The sequence below is a fragment of the Thamnophis sirtalis genome, unplaced genomic scaffold, assembly GCF_051295495.1.
Source record: "Thamnophis sirtalis isolate CommonGarterSnake01/CBP01778 unplaced genomic scaffold, rThaSir2_p1.2 scaffold_2, whole genome shotgun sequence".
Classification (NCBI taxonomy): domain Eukaryota; kingdom Metazoa; phylum Chordata; class Lepidosauria; order Squamata; family Natricidae; genus Thamnophis; species Thamnophis sirtalis.
In genome coordinates, this window is record NW_028261382.1 from 43,473,268 (window position 1) to 43,490,110 (window position 16,843).

Consider the following 16,843-nt stretch of genomic DNA (forward strand, 5'->3'; position numbering starts at 1 on the left):
ACAGACAAAATTGATTTTTTTTTGAAAAAAGAAATCCACTTGATTTTTCTCGCTCCTAGATTCTAGAGCAGGCTGGTATATATATATATATATACACATAAATCTACTGGTTATATATATAACCAGTCTGCTCCAGAATCTAACAGCAAGACAAACCAGTGGATTAAAAAAAAAAAAATGAAGCTGGAGATCCTCCAAAGGGACTTGGGGGGGGGGGGTCTCCATGGGTCATTTGGAGGCTGACTGCTGGGGGGGGTGGCACGTGGGGGGGGAGATTGCCCTGTTCTAAGTTGAAGGGACGCCATGCCGGGTCGGACTGTTCTGTGCCAGTTTTAGCCGGTTTGAGCTTCCTGAGTAATTGCTGACTGGCGTTTCATCAGCTCTTGACGTCAGCCGACTAGCTGACTCAGCTCCCGGCGAGTTAGGTTGAAGGACTATGGGGTTTTTTTTTTCTTTTCTTTTCCCGGTATTTCTTTCCTTTCCTTTTTTTTTCTTTTATTCTCCCTTTTGTCTCATTCCTTCCTTTTTTTCTCTCTCTCTCCCGTTCATTGGTTTTTCTGCCTTCCTTCTTTTTTTCCTCCCTCCTTTCTTCCTTTGTCCTCCATTCACTGTCTTTTTTCTTTTTTTCTTCCTTTCCTTGATTTCTTTCATTCCTTTTTTTTTTGTTTCTCCCGATCATTGGCTTTCTGCCTTCCCTCTTTTTTTCCCTCATTTCTTCTGTTCTTTTTCTTTCTCCCGTTCATTGGCTTCCCGCCTTTCCTCTCGTTTTTCATTCCTTTTTTTCCTTCCGTCCTTTCTCTGTCTTCCTTTTTTTTTCTTTCATCCACTTCTTTCTTTCCTTCAATGCCTTTCTGCCTGTCTTTTTCTGTCTTGGCTTTCTTTCTTCTACTTTCTTTCTTTGTTTCGTGGTCTTTCTCTTTCATCTTTCTTTCTGTCTCTTTCTGTCTTTCATTTTACATGGTCTTATCCCTTCCTTCCTTCCTTCCTTCCTTCCTTCCTTCCTTCCTTCCTTCCTTCCTTCCTTCCTTCCTTCCTTCCTTCCTTCCTTCCTTCCTGGAATTTTTCAGATCTTTTCTGCTGGATTGGTGTCCCTTTGACCCTTGGCCCAAACTTTTGGGGGAATTTGTTCTGATGTTACGAAACTTCACAAACAGTGGTTGATTCTGTTCAGGGACTAGTCAGTTTCTCTGGAGTTTGTAAAGTTTCGATCTTCCGAAAGAGAAATATTCCACAATAAGAAGGTTCCAGACAGGACAGCAGCAAAAACTGGGGCATAAAAATAAGACAATTATTCACTGTCTTTTTTTAAAAAAAACATATTTTTTAATTTCCATTTTCACAACATACAATCACATGTATACTATACATAGCCAGTATCATATAGTAACAAATAATGATCACATCAGTTCCTCTTGTCATCAACACCCCCCCAAAAAATAAAAACCCATTATTAGCTCTTCTGCTCTCCATACACCTCCCTCTTCTACCTCTCTCCTTCCCTCCATCATCCCTTCCCACTCTACTTCCCCTTCCCCTCTCCCTCCCTCTCCCTACGTTCCACTCCTCCCTATTCTCATCCTCCTCATCCTCCCCCCTCACCCTCTCTCCTATCCCTCTCTTCCCATCTTTCTCTCTACATTCCACTCCTCCTCATCCTCCTCATCTTCCCCCCTTACCCTCTCCCCTCCCTCTCTTCCCATCTTTCTCTCTATATTCCACTCTTCCTTATCCTCCTCATCTTCCCCCCTCACCCTCTCCCCTCCCTCTCTTCCCATCTTTCTCTCTACATTCCACTCCTCCTTATCCTCATCCTCCCCCCTCACCCTCTCCCCTCCCTCTCTTCCCATCTTTCTCTCTACATTCCACTCCTCCTTATCCTCATCCTCCCCCCTCACCCTCTCCCCTCCCTCTCTTCCCATCCTTCTCTCTACATTCCACTCCTCCTTATCCTCCTCATCTTCCCCCCCTCACCCTCTCTCCTATCCCTCTCTTCCCATCTTCCTCTCTACATTCCACTCCTCCTTATCCTCCTCCTCCCCCCTCACCCTCTCCCCTCCCTCTCTTCCCATCTTTCTCTCTACATTCCACTCCTCCTTATCCTTCTCACCCTCCCCCCTCCCTCTCTTCCCATCTTTCTCTCCACATTCCACTCCTTATCCTCCTCATCTTCCACCCTCACCCTCTCCCCTCCCTCTCTTCCCATCTCCCCTCTATTTCCCATTCTTTCTCTCATTGGCGTATTTCTGCTTCTGAGCAAACTCCAATCTATGTTGATAATATTTATACTTCCATAACAATATACTTAATTATAAAGAAAAAATAAGAGAAAACAGTATACGTGTGCAATCATATTACATTAAATTCTGGTTCCACCACAAAACCGCGGAGGACAAAATCGCGCTCGACGAAAGCGCGCATTTGACGTCATCACAGCGCGACGAAAACATCGCGCTGTGATCGAAAAATGTAAAAATAAAGCGAAAACCTTACCCTAACCCCCCCAAACCTAACCCTAAACCTAACCCTAAATCTAACCCTAAACCTAACCGTTAACGTAACGCTAAACCTAACGCTAACCCTTAACCTAACGCTAAACGTAACCCTAACGCTCTAAACCTAACCCTAACCCTTAACCTAACCCTAACCCTAAACCTAACCCTTACCTTTATGTGAATCGGCTTGCTTTAATTTTAATTTTATTTCAATTTTTAATTTTTTTCGTCGCGCTGTGATGACGTCACATGCGCGCTTTCGTCGAGCGCGATTTTGTCCTCCGCGGTTTTGACGGGTCACGTAAATTCTAACACCCCTTGTAAAACCTCCCTCCCTCCTACTCTTCCCCCCCCACCCCAGCCTTCCTTCCCCCAACTTCCCAGAACCCATACACGGTATAAATATTCACTAAGTCTTGATAAGCTTACATACTTTACTCTAATTCCACAGTAAAAGCAGTTCCTGGCCCACATGTTGCCCTAGCTTGAGGACCAGAAACTTGAGTTGTTGTTTTAAATTAAGCTTCTTTGTAACATCCTTGTTAAGCAGAGCAGCCTGGTTGCCAGTTTTGCAGAGGTTGGCGTGAGAACTTCACAACCAAAACAAGGAAACGGGAAGCCTCTTGTCCCCCCATTGGAGGCCCTCAAAACAACAACTTTGCGAAGTAGGGCAGGGCTAAGGAACGGTTGGTGCCTTGCCCACGCATTTTGCCCCGAGCTCCTTAACCGCTGACCCAGATTGGGTCAGGACTTTGTGGGTTTTGAAGCGGAGGTGTTTTGGGATGACGGGTGCCGCCACGCCCAAAAACCGGAATGCCAAATTCAAGCCAGTTCAAACTTGATGAGAGCCGCAGTCAAAAGAATAGATATTTTTGACTTGAAGGGTGGGAAAGGAAGATGACACAACAGGATTGGATTGATGCATTTCTCAGGAGAGGGGCCCATTATAGAAAATTAAGGTCAGTGGGGTTCTGGGAGGTCATCTAGTCCAACCTCCCTCCTGCTCAAGGGTGCAAATTCACCCTTTAATGTGCCTTCGAAAGGATGTGATTTGCAGCTGGATTTCTCTGTCTTTTAAAAAAATTCCCCACGGTGTCATTTTGCAACCTACCCACACAAGTAGCTGGCGAAAGCCATTTTTAACTTCAATTCACAATAGAGCCGGACGGGACCTCCTCTTTTATTCCTCTATTCTATTCCTATTCTATTCTATTCTTTCATTCCTCTATTCTACTTCTATTCTATTCTATTTTCTATTCTTTTCTATTCTATTATTTCATTCCTCTATTCTATTGTATTCCTATTCTATTCTATTCCTATTCTATTCTATTCCTATTCTATTCTTTCATTCCTCTATTCTACTTCTATTCTATTTTATATTCTATTCCTATTCTATTCTTTTATTCCTCTATTCTATTCCTATTCTATTCCTATTCTATTCCTATTCCTATTCTATTCTATTCTATTCTATTCTTTCATTCCTCTATTCTACTTCTATTCTATTTTCTATTCTATTCCTATTCTATTCTTTTATTCCTCTATTCTATTCCTATTCTATTCCTATTCTATTCTTTTATTCCTCTATTCTATTCCTATTCTATTCCTATTCTATTCTATTCTATTCTATTCTATTCTTTCATTCCTCTATTCTACTATTCTATTCTATTTTCTATTCTATTCCTATTCTATTCTTTTATTCCTCTATTCTATTCCTATTCTATTCTATTCTATTCTATTCTATTCTATTCTTTCATTCCTCTATTCTACTATTCTATTCTATTTTCTATTCTATTCCTATTCTATTCTTTTATTCCTCTATTCTATTCCTTTTCTATTCTATTTTCTATTCTATTTTCCTATCCTATCCTATCTCACCCCAGCCTTTTCTCCACACTACAAATTTAACCCAACCCCCTCCACCCAAAGTTGCTGTCATTTGCTGGGGCAGCTTTGCTGTGGAACGCAGAAAAGGAGGGCAAAAATTTCCAGAGCTCCGGGAGAGAGAAAGAAAAAAAAGACAGCTCTTCTTTTGTGCAGTTGAAGCCAACGCGAGTTGGCTTGCTGAATAAATTCTCTGCCTCGTTACTTTCGGGATTAAGTGCGGATCACGGTAGCCAGGAAACGGTTCAACGGAGCAAGTGAAAGGATTAAAAAAAGGTGGGGGAGCAGGGGAGGAAATCCAACAATTTGCTCACTCCGACTGGCAATGTGTAACCTTGAGCAAAGAGTTAGACAGCGTTCGGCACGGATGTTTTGCACGCACCGTTTAAACAACCACCATCTGGGATGCTGGCCAGAACAAACTAAGATTTGTTCTCCTTCCAGCTCTGGATGAGACGGAATTAAGGGAGACATTTTGTTAATAGCGCTAGCAATAGGCCTTACCGCTTCATAGTGCTTTCACAGGCCTCTCTAAGCGCTTTACAGAGTCAGCCTTTTGCCCCCCAACAATCTGGGTCCCCATTTGACCCACCTCGGAAGGACGGAAGGCTGAGTCAACCTTGAGCCGGTCGGGATTGAACTGCTGGCAGTGGGCAGAATTTGCCTGCAGGAAAGAAGGAAGGACTAGCAATAGGCCTTAGATTTATATACCGCTTCATAGTGCTTTCACAGCCCTCTCTAAGCGGTTTACAGAGTCAGCCTCTTGCCCCAAAACAATCTGGGTCCTCATTTGACCCACTTCGGAAGGACGGGAGGCTGAGTCAACCTTGAGCCGGTCGGGATTGAACTGCTGGCAGTGGGCAGAATTTGCCTGCAGGAAAGAAGGAAGGACTAGCAATAGCCCTTAGATTTATATACCGCTTCATGGTCCTTTCACAGCCCTCTCTAAGCGCTTTACAGAGTCAGCCTTTTGCCCCCCCAACAATCTGGGTCCCCATTTGACCCACCTCGGAAGGACGGAAGGCTGAGCCAACCTTGAGCTGGGGAGATTCGAACTGCCGAAATGCAGCTAGCAGTCCTCTGAAGTAGCCTGCAGTGCTGCCCTCTACCCACTGCGCCACCTCGGCTCTCTTAAGTGAGTTTTGCCCCACTTTACAACTTGGTGAAGCAAATCACCGCAGCCATTAAAGGAGTCACACGGTTGTTAAGTGAATCTGGCTTCCCCATTGACTTTGCTCATCAGAAGGCCCCCCCCCAATGGGGATCGCGGGACACAACCCCCCCCCCGGGATGCTGCGACCGTCATAAATACCAGTCAGTTGCCAAGATCTGAATGTTGACGGTCACAAGTACGAGGATCAATCATAAGCCTCTTTTTTTTTCAGTGCCGTGATAACGTTCGGCGGTCACTAAATGGGACAGTTGTAAGTCAAGGAACCGCCTGTATTGTCTCCTCCCATTGAATCTCACCTGTTGTTTTGCGGAAAATGGTGCATGTGGATCTTATGACAGATTTGCAGGAAACTTGCTTTGAAAGGCCTCAAAAATGTGTTTTTTCCCCCCCTCTGCATTCTGGTAAACTTGGTTTCTTTTTCCTCTTTTTCTTTTTAGGGGTGAAAGACAGGATGCAGTATTTAAGTACTCTGAAGGTGAAAGGTTTTGTCATCGGGCCTCTCCACGTCAATCCCGCGGACCAGCCGGACGGCACCAACCTCGAAGACGTTGACCCAAAACTGGGCACCTTGCAAGATTTCCAGCTTGTTTTAGAAGCTGCCAAGAAAAAAAGTAAGTGGCGAGAAATACGTTTCAATAGATAATCATAGGTTTAATATACGGACTTAATAAACAAGAATATATGTATTGAATAATGGCTCGGGGGCGAAGACGTGATCAGTGGGTGCAGCAAAATTTCACAAACTGACTACCTACAACGCCATGACCGCGTTGCTAAGATCGTTCACTGGAAATTGTGCCGAAAGTTTGGATTTGAGTACAGTAAAAACCACTGGGAACATCAGGTTGAGAAGGTTTTGGAGAATGAGAAAGTCAAGATCTAGTGGGACTTCAGAATCCAGACTGACAGGCACTTGGCCCACAACACACCTGACATAACAATAGTTGAAAAGAAAAAGGTATGGTTCATTGACATTGCAATACCTGGAGATGCACGGATTGAAGATAAACAGCAAGAAAAAAATCACAAAGTACCGGGACTTGCAAATTGAAGTTGAGCGACTGTGGAAAAAGAAATCGTGTGTTGTCCCAATTGTAACTGGAGCACTTGGAGCAATACTCAAAGGGCTACCTCACTATTTGGGAATTTTAAACTTATCAGACTTGAACATTCTGATTCTACAAAAAAACACCCTACTTGGAACAGCTTATATCCTCCGACGTTACTTTAACAGTTCCTAGGTCCTTGGTTAGGACTCGAGCTGTTGAGCTACCAAGCAGCCCCAAAGGCTGTGAATCTCACTAAAGATTAACCAAATAGTAGTAGTAGTAGTAGTAGTAGTAGTAGTAGAAGTAGTAGTAGTAGTAATAATAATAATAATAATAATAGCAGCAATAGGGTTGTAATATTAATAGTAATATTAGTAATGTTGTTGGTTAGGACTTGAACTATTTTTACCAGTCCTAGACTGTGCATCGAATTGAAGAGTAAATCAACAACAACAACAACAACAACAACAACAATAATAATAATAATAACTCAGCTGCTGTAAAAAAATCGCACAGACTGATTATAAATTGCGGCACAATTCAGTAGCACAAATGATCCATTGGAATTTGTGCAAAAATTATAATATTAAAACAGCAACAAACTGGTGGGAACATCAGCCTGAGAAAGTCACTGAAAATCAGATGGTCAAGATCTTGTGGGATTTCCGTATACAAACCGACAAAATACTGGCGCATAATATACCAGACATCACACTGCTTGAGAAAAATAAGGTTATAATCATAGACATCGCAATACCAGGTGATAGCAGGGTCGCCGAGAAGGAACATGAAAAAATAGCAAGATACCAGGACTTAAAAAATCGAAATTCAACGACTATGGCACAAACCAGCAGTGGTAATTCCAGTGGTAATGGGCACACTGGGTGCTATTCCAAAAGCACTGGAATTACATTTAAAACAGTTAAAAATTGACAAAATCACCATCAGTCAAATACAAAAAGCCACACTGCTTGGATATGCACGCATATTACGAAAATACGTTACGACATCCTGGGTGGGGCCCGACTAGAAACCAATGCCAAATCCAGCGAAACAACTGGCCGCTGTGATACAATTGTATAATAATAATAAAAATAATAAAAAATAATAACGGCTATGATGTTTAAACATCTGGCTGAGTGTGCAAGGAACTGTAAGAAGGATAATAATCTCCACAATACTGTTTATGTACCGCTATGCCCAAATAACGTTTATTTTGTGCTTTACAATACAATAAAACAATTTTATTGATTTTTTTTGCCAAAAGAAGGAAGACTATTTTTGGGAATGTCCCTTGTTACACAATTCCATGGGAAATATTCCTCTTTAATTCCTTTCCCATTTGTCTGTATTGTTTCTCAATCCACCTCTGGTGTTTTGTAAGTTCTGAAGTAGGTGAACAAACAAGGAAGTGCAGGGCCTGTATATTTCACAACTGAGGCTGTGTAAATATTAATTTAATTTAATTCAGACACCCTTCAAACAATGCTTTGTCGATTGGCTCATCCTAGCATTATGTAGGTTAGATTTTTCAACCCGCTCTCTTTATTTCTGTTTTTGGCTCTTTGGGCCCGCCCCAAAAACCTAATGGAAATAAAAGTTAAAACAACAACAATTGAATAAGGTGTGACTTTTGGGACTGTTTTTCGCACTTAACGACTGTTGCAGCATGCCCATGGTCACCTGATCAAAATTCAGCCTCTTGGCAACTGACTCGTCCTGCGATCCCTTTTCCGACCTTCTGACCAGCAGAATCAATGAGGAAGCCTGATTCACTGAACAACCGTGTGACTAAGTTAACATCCGAGGCGATCCACTTAACAGCTGTGGCAAGGAAGAGTGTAAAATAGGGCAAAAACTTCCTTAACAATGGTCTCGCATATAACGACATAAATTTTGGCACCCAGTTGAGGACGTAAGCTGGAGATGATCTGAGTAGAATTTTACGGAATGATTGGAATAGAATAGAATAGAATATCAAATAGAATAGAATAGAAAAAAGAATAGAATAGAAAAGAGAATAGAATAGAAAAGAGAATAGAATAGAAAAGAGGAATAGAATAGAAAAGAGAATAGAGTAAAGTAGAATAGAGTAAAATATAGAATAGAATATACAACAGAATAGAATATACAATAGAATAGAACAGAAAGGAAAATAGAATAGAATAGAAAAAAGAATAGAATAGAAAAAAGAATAGAATAGAAAAGAGAATAGAATAGAAAAGAGAATAGAATAGAATAAAGTAGAATGGAGTAAAATATAGAATAGAATATACAATAGAATAGAATAGAAAATAGAATAGAAAAAAGAATAGAATAGAAAAAAGAATAGAATAGAAAAAAGAATAGAATAGAAAAAGAATAGAATAGAAAAAAGAATAGAATAGAAAAGAGAATAGAATAGAATAGAAAAGAGAATAGAATAAAGTAGAATAGAGTAAAATATAGAATAGAATAAAAAATAGAATAGAAAAAAAGAATAGAATAGAAAAAAGAATAGAATAGAAAAGAGAATAGAATAGAGTAGAAAGTGTAAAATATAGAATAGAATATACAATAGAATAGACTAGAAAATAGAATAGGGAGTAAGATATAGAATAGAATAGAAAACAGAGTTGGAAGGACCTTGGAGGTCTTCTAGTCCAACCCCTGCTTAGGCAGGAAACCCTTCGCCACTTCAGACAAATGGTTATCCAACATCTTCTTGAAAACATCTAGTGTTGGAGCATTCACAACTTCGGGAGTCAAGTTGTTCCACTGATTAATTGTTCTAACTGTCAGGAAATTCCTCCTGAGTTCTAAGTTGCTTCTCTCCTTGATTAGTCTCTCCTTATTTGTTGTAATGTAACATGTCTCTCTTTTCAGATGTGAAGGTTATCTTGGACCTGACCCCTAACTATCATGGCCAGTTACCCTGGTTTAGCCAAGATGTATGGCTTCAGGGGGATTTCCAGAACAAAATGAAAGTAAGTGAAGGAAAGCATGTCCCCGCCCCCAAAGGAAAACTTTTGTGTATGTGTGTGTGTGTGTGTGTGTGTATTCTATATTTGCTAGCGGAGCTCGATGAAAACCGATTTTATTATTATTAATTGGCCAAGATTCATGGGGAAGTAAAACCAATTGTCACGGCTAGGGTTGGCGGGGATCACTGAGGACTATTAACTTGTCTCATTCTCTTCTTGACGTTCTACCCTACAGGAAGCAATCCAGTTTTGGCTGAGGAAAGGTGTCTCGGGAATCCAGTTCGGAAGCATCGAGCATTTGAATGTAAGCAGATTGCCCCTCCTCAGCCCCCTTCCCATTCGGCATCTGCTGTCCCTTTTAATTTGCATTTCTTTTGGGGGGGGCTTGCAAGGGGAAGAAAATCGGGGTGCTAAAACCTGGGAGGGGGCCCTCCAGTCTCAACCAACACCTCTCAATCCTGTTTATTCGACAGGATCCCCAACTCTTGAGTGAGTGGAAGAACATAACGGAACAAGAGGCTGTTGATGATCAGCGTGGGTGAGTTAAAAACAGGCACATTTCTTAAGAAATCGTTTTCTTTCTTTCTTTTTTCCTTTTTTTTCTTTTCTTTCGTTCTCTCTCGTTCCCTCCCTCCCGCCCTCTTTCCTTCCATCTTCTTTCTTTTATTCAATCTTTCCTTTTTCTTTTATCTTTCTTTCTTCCTTCCTTCTTTCCATCCTCCTCCTATCTTCCTTCCTTCCCCTCCTCCTTTCCTTTTCTTTCCTTCCTTCTTTCCTTTTCCTCCTTTCTTTTCTTTCCATCTCCCTTCTTTCTTTCATTCCATTTTTCCTTTCCTTTCTTTCCTTCTTCCGTCCTTCTTTCTTTCCATCCTCCTCCTATCTTCCTTCCTTCCCCTCCTCCTTTCCTTTTCTTTCCTTCCTTCTTTCCTTTTCCTCCTTTCTTTTCTTTCCATCTCCTTTCTTTCATTCCATTTTTCCTTTCCTTTCTTTCCTTCTCCCATCCTTCTTTCTTTCCATCCTCCTCCTATTTTCCTTCCTTCCCCTCCTCTTTCCTTTTCTTTCCTTCCTTCTTTCCTTTTCCTCCTTTCTTTTCTTTCCATCTCCTTCCTTTCATTCCATTTTTTCCTTTCCTTTCTTTCCTTCTTCCGTCCTTTCTGTCTTTCCCTCTTCTTCTCCACTCATTTCCCTTTATCTTCCCTTCCTTCCTTCCCCTCCTCCTTTGCTTCCTTCCTTCTTTCTTTCCTTCTTTTCTCCTTTCCTTTCCTTCCCTCCCTCCTTTCTTTCTTTCTTTTCCTCCCCTTCCTCATTTTTCCTTCCCTTTCCTTCCTTCCGTCTTGCATTCTGCTCCTGGTTGTCGCCGTAAGTCGAGGACCACCTGGAGACATCCCCCTTCTTCGCTTCTTCTCTTCCAGGGTTCTGATTGCCATGACCAGTCGTAAGGACGCTCGAGGGATTTTCTCGCTTCTGAACGAAACCACAGGGGTGGACATGCTAACCAGCCAGTATCTTCAGGAGCTGGCGAAGCCTGAAGGGAAAGACACCACCACGCTGGGGGACACAGCCCAAACCCTGATCAACGATTATATCCAAGAAGCAGGAAACCGATGGCCCAGCTGGAGCGTAAGTGTCAGCTTGAGATATTTAAAGGAGAATATTTGTAGCTCGGAGTTCAAATGTGGAGTCTTTGGTGCTTTCTGAGCTTGGGGGGGGTGGGTGTTCTTGCAGATGTTTCATAGCCCAACTAGGTAACATCCGTGCTAGAAAGGAGTGGGATTTGGGAGGGGCAGGAGGAAGAAGAAGAGGAGGAGGAGGACTGTGAGATCCTTGGTGCTCTCTGAGCTTAGTTTTCTTGCATGACCCAACTAGGTAATAGCCTCAGTGCTAGAAGGGTTGAGGAGAAAAGAGGATGGGGAGGCGGGAAGGAGGAGGACTGTGGGCTCCTTGGTGCTCTCTGAGTTTGGTGGTTTCCTCGAAGACGTTTCATGGCCCAACTAGGTAGCATCATCAGTGCTACATAGAAGAGAGTGGGGTTTGTAGAGAGAAGGAGGAGGAAGATAGCAGTTAAGACTTATATACCGCTTCATAGGGCTTTCAGCCCTCTCTAAGTGGTTTCAGAGTCAGTATATTGCCCCCAATCCGGTCCTCATTTTACCCACCTCGGAAGGATGGAAGGCTGAGTTAACCCTGAACCGGTGAGATTTGAACAGCCGAACTGCAGAACTGCAGTCAGCTGAAGTAGCCTGCAGTGCTGCATTTAAACCACTGCGCCACCTCGGCTCCTTAGAGACTGTGGGAGTTCTTGGTGCTCTCTGAGCTGGGTGGGTTTCTTGGAGACATTTCATAACCCAACTAGGGAGTTGTGAGTGGTACAAAGGGAATGGGGATTGTGGGGAGGAGGAGGAGGAGAAAAAAGGAGGAGGGGGGGGAGGAAGAAGAATAAGGAGGAGGAGGAGAAGAATGAGGAGGAGGAGAAAAAGGAGGAGGAGGAGGAGGAGGAGGAGAAAAGAGGAGAGGAGGAGAAGAATAAGGAGGAGGAGGAGAAAAAGGAGGAGGAGGAGAAGAAGAATAAGGAGGAGGAGAAAAAGGAGGAGGAAGAAGAAGAATAAGGAGGAGGAGGAGGAAAAAGGAGGGGGAGGGGAGGAAGAGAAGAAGAATAAGGAGGAGGAGGAGAAGAATGAGGAGGAGGAGAAAAAGGAGGAGGAGGAGGAGGAGGAGGAGAAAAGAGGAGGAGGAGGAGAAGAATAAGGAGGAGGAGGAGAAAAGGAGAAGGAGGAGGAGAAGAAGAAAGGAGGGGAAAAGGAGGAGGAGAAGAAAAGGAGGAGGAGGAGAAAAAGGAGGGGAGGGGAGGAAGAGAAGAAGAATAAGGAGGAGGAGGAGAAGAATGAGGAGGAGGAGAAAAGGAGGAGGAGGAGGAGGAGAAAGAGGAGGAGGAGGAGAAGGAATAAGGAGGAGGAGAGAGAAAAAGGAGGAGAATAAGGGGAGGAGGAGAAAAATAAGGAGGATGAAGAGATAGGAGGGAGGGAGAAAAAGGAGGGGGAGGGGGGAAAGAATAAGGAGGAGGAGGAGAAAAAGGAGGGGAGTGGAGGAAGAGAAGAAGAATAGGAGGGAAGGAGGAGGAGAAAAAGGAGAGAAGAAAAAAGAGGAGAAGAAGAATAAAGAATTGGTCCTTTCTCTCTGAACTTGCTGTTTCCTTGAAGACGTTTCATGACCCAACTAGGTAACATCATCAGCACTAGTGCGAATTCCCTCTGTGGCTCTTGCCCTCATCGTTACCCCAAAACTTTCGGGACACTGACTCAGCTCGTTTTCTCTGCTGGGATGCTAACGGCCTCTCTTTTTTCTTTTTCTCCTCCCGCAGATGGGTAGACCAGATTTTGGACATTTGGCCCAATCTATGGGGGAACAGTTGCTTCGGCTCCACCATCTCCTCTTCTACACTTTGCCCGGGACGCCCTTCACCGATTACGGAGATGAAATTGGCCTACGGGACATGCCGGGACAGGTAAGATCAGCCATAGAAGGTGGCCAACTTTGGACAACATGGGCAGTGGTGGGATTCAGCCGGTCCCACCTATCCGCGAGAACCGGTTGGTAACTTTCTAAGCAGTTCGGAGAACCGGTTGTTGGAAGAAACCTCCTTTTGATTTTTTCCCCACTTTGCAGGGCTAATCCTGTAAGGAAGGCAGGAATTCTGGTGTTTTTATTAGCTTAATTTTTATTGCCCTGTTTACAAAACTGCCTCTCCTGTTAACCCTTATTACCATTGTTAACAGCCAACGCGAAGCCCCCATCGACGTGAGTGACATTGAATTGGCCACACCCACCCAGTCACATGACCACTGTGTCCCACCTACCCAGCTGGTCATTAGGAAAGAGAACCGGTTATTAAATTATTTGAATCCCACCACTGGACATGGGGGTGTATAACTCTGTGTGCTCAACGATGGAGGATAGGGGGATATTTTGCTGGCTTCTCCCAGCAACAATCCTCTTTAATTTCCCCTCCAGCCCGCGACATCCAACATCACACGCATGCAATGGGACAAACTCGGCCGATTACGGATTCTCCAGAGGGGGGCAACAGCTGGATGAAGGCAGCAACGTTACCGTGCAGGTAAGAAAAAAATGTGGGAGAGAAGCTAATTTTGCAGGAACGAAAAAAAAAATTGGGACCGAGATTCAGGGCCAAGAGGGTAGAAAGCGAGAATTGTAGTTCCGCCTTAGGGATGAAAGCCAGCTGGGTGACTTGGGACCAATTACTAGGAGACAGGGAGTTCTAGTCCCACCTTAACTATGAAAGCCAGTTGGGTGACTTTGGGCCAATCACCAGAAGACGGAGAGTTCTAGTTCCGCCTTAGGGATGAAGACCAGCTGGGTGAATTGGGACCGATTACTAGGAGACAGGGAGTTCTAGTCCCACCTTAACTATGAAAGCCGGTTGGGTGACTTTGGGCCAATCACCAGGAGATGGAGAGTTCTAGTCCTGCCTTAGGCATGAAAGCGAGCTGGGTGACTTGGGACCAATTACTAGGAGACAGGAAGTTCTAGTTTCACTTAACTATGAAAGCCGATTGGGTGACTTTGGGCCCATCACCAGGAGATGGAGAGTTCTAGTCCCGCCTTAGGCATGAAAGCGAGCTGGGCGACTTGGGACCAATTACTAGGAGACAGGGAGTTCTAGTTTCGCCTTAACTATGAAAGCCGGTTGGGTGACTTTGGGCCAATCACCAGGAGATGGAGAGTTCTAGTCCTGCTTAGGCATGAAAGCGAGCTGGGTGACTTGGGACCAATCACTAGGAGACAGGGAGTTCTAGTCCTGCCTTAACTATGCAAGCTGGTTGGGTGACTTTGAACCAATCACCAGGAGATGGAGAGTTCTAGTTCGGCCTTAGGCATGAAAGCCAATTGGGTGACTTGGGACCAATTACTAGGAGACAGGGCGTTCTAGTCCCGCCTTAACTATGAAAGCCGGCTAGGTGACTTTGGTCCAATCACCAGGAGGTGCTTGGGAAGCCTCAGTCAGAACAATCCCCATCGCTCGATTGCAAAAGGCAGCTTGTCTCGGAACAGCGTCTAAGTGACAACACCAGGCGCGAGAAAGCTAGAAAAAATATTATAACCCCCTCCTATCCTGCCCGGTTTTCCAGGCGCAGCAGGGCCACAAGGGCTCCGTCCTGAGCTTCTTCCAAGAGCTGAGCGAGCTTCGAACCAAGGAGCGCTCCCTCCTGCACGGCGACTTTCACCTGGTGGAAGGCTCGAACACGTCCGTCTTCTCCTACCTCCGGGTCTGGGACCAGAACAAGCGGTTCTTGGTGGCGCTCAACTTTGCCCCGCAAGAGAGAACCATCTCCCTCCTCCACTCTCACCTCCCAGCCCAAGTAGAGGTGGAGCTGAGCACCCACCCCAGTCGGGAGAAGACGACGCTGGATCTGCCGAACTTGAAGCTGCTCCCGTCGGAAGGGCTCCTTCTCAGCTTCCCCTACGTGGCCCCCTAGTCGGTCTTCTCCCGGGCCCCTTTTCCAGGAGGAGGTGTGCCTTGAATTCCTCAAAAGAAGACACTCCAGCTAAGGATGTCTCTCCAGAACTTGCTAACGTCCTTCTTCTCTATCCAACCAAGATGTCCCTCCAGAACTTGCTAATGTCCTTCTTCTCTATCCAACCAAGGATGTCTCTCCGGAACTTGCTAATGTCCTTCTCTATCCAGCCAAGGATGTCTCTCCAGAACTTGCTAATGTCCTTCTTCTCTATCCAACCAAGGATGTCTCTCTGGAACTTGCTAATGTCCTTCTTCTCTATCCAACCAAGGATGTCTCTCCGGAACTTGCTAATGTCCTTCTCTATCCAGCCAAGGATGTCCCTCCAGAACTTGCTAATGTCCTTCTTCTCTATCCAACCAAGGATGTCTCTCTGGAACTTGCTAATGTCCTTCTTCTCTATCCAACCAAGGATGTCTCTCCAGAACTTGCTAATGTCCTTCTTCTCTATCCAACCAAGGATGTCCCTCCAGAACTTGCTAATGTCCTTCTTCTCTATCCAACCAAGGATGTCTCTCTGGAACTTGCTAATGTCCTTCTTCTCTATCCAACCAAGGATGTCTCTCTGGAACTTGCTAATGTCCTTCTTCTCTATCCAACCAAGGATGTCTCTCCGGAACTTGCTAATGTCCTTCTTCTCTATCCAGCCAAGGATGTCCCTCCAGAACTTGCTAATGTCCTTCTTCTCTATCCAACCAACGATGTCTCTCCAGAACTTGCTAACGTTCTTCTTCTCTATCCAACCAAGGATGTCCCTCCAGAACTTGCTAATGTCCTTCTTCTCTATCCAACCAAGGATGTCTCTCCGGAACTTGCTAATGTCCTTCTTCTCTATCCAGCCAAGGATGTCCCTCCAGAACTTGCTAATGTCCTTCTTCTCTATCCAACCAACGATGTCTCTCCAGAACTTGCTAATGTCCTTCTTCTCTATCCAACCAAGGATGTCCCTCCAGAACTTGCTAATGTCCTTCTTCTCTATCCAACCAACGATGTCCCTCCAGAACTTGCTAACGTCCTTCTTCTCTATCCAGCCAAGGATGTCCCTCCAGAACTTGCTAATGTCCTTCTTCTCTATCCAACCAACGATGTCTCTCCAGAACTTGCTAACGTTCTTCTTCTCTATCCAACCAAGGATGTCTCTCTGGAACTTGCTAATGTCCTTCTTCTCTATCCAACCAAGGATGTCTCTCCAGAACTTGCTAACGTTCTTCTTCTCTATCCAGCCAAGGATGTCTCTCTGGAACTTGCTAATGTCCTTCTTCTCTATCCAACCAAGGATGTCTCTCCAGAACTTGCTAATGTCCTTCTTCTCTATCCAACCAAGGATGTCCCTCCAGAACTTGCTAATGTCCTTCTTCTCTATCCAACCAAGGATGTCTCTCCGGAACTTGCTAATGTCCTTCTTCTCTATCCAGCCAAGGATGTCCCTCTAGAACTTGCTAATGTCCTTCTTCTCTATCCAGCCAAGGATGTCTCTCCGGAACTTGCTAATGTCCTTCTTCTCTATCCAACCAAGGATGTCCCTCCAGAACTTGCTAATGTCCTTCTCTATCCAGCCAAGGATGTCTCTCTGGAACTTGCTAATGTCCTTCTTCTCTATCCAACCAAGGATGTCTCTCTGGAACTTGCTAACGTTCTTCTTCTCTATCCAGCCAAGGATGTCTCTCCAGAACTTGCTAATGTCCTTCTCTATCCAGCCAAGGATGTCCCTCCAGAACTTGCTAATGTCCTTCTTCTCTATCCAGCCAAG

The 16,843-nt window shown here is 44.3% G+C and overlaps 1 protein-coding gene across 1 annotated transcript in view; it reads left to right on the plus strand.

The window, feature by feature from the left end:
- The window catches only part of SLC3A2 (solute carrier family 3 member 2), a gene marked incomplete at its 5' end in the record, with an annotated part of 17,640 nt that extends 2,443 nt beyond the window's left edge, over positions 1–15,197 (plus strand). Inside the window, 9 exon segments of the mRNA XM_087703439.1 lie at positions 5,985–6,158; positions 9,462–9,562; positions 9,795–9,863; positions 10,033–10,097; positions 10,972–11,179; positions 12,918–13,061; positions 13,568–13,603; positions 13,605–13,673; positions 14,707–15,197. Of these exon segments, the coding sequence (XP_087559565.1) occupies positions 5,985–6,158; positions 9,462–9,562; positions 9,795–9,863; positions 10,033–10,097; positions 10,972–11,179; positions 12,918–13,061; positions 13,568–13,603; positions 13,605–13,673; positions 14,707–15,054 (1,214 nt within the window).
- Between the last annotated feature and the right edge of the window lie 1,646 nt (positions 15,198–16,843).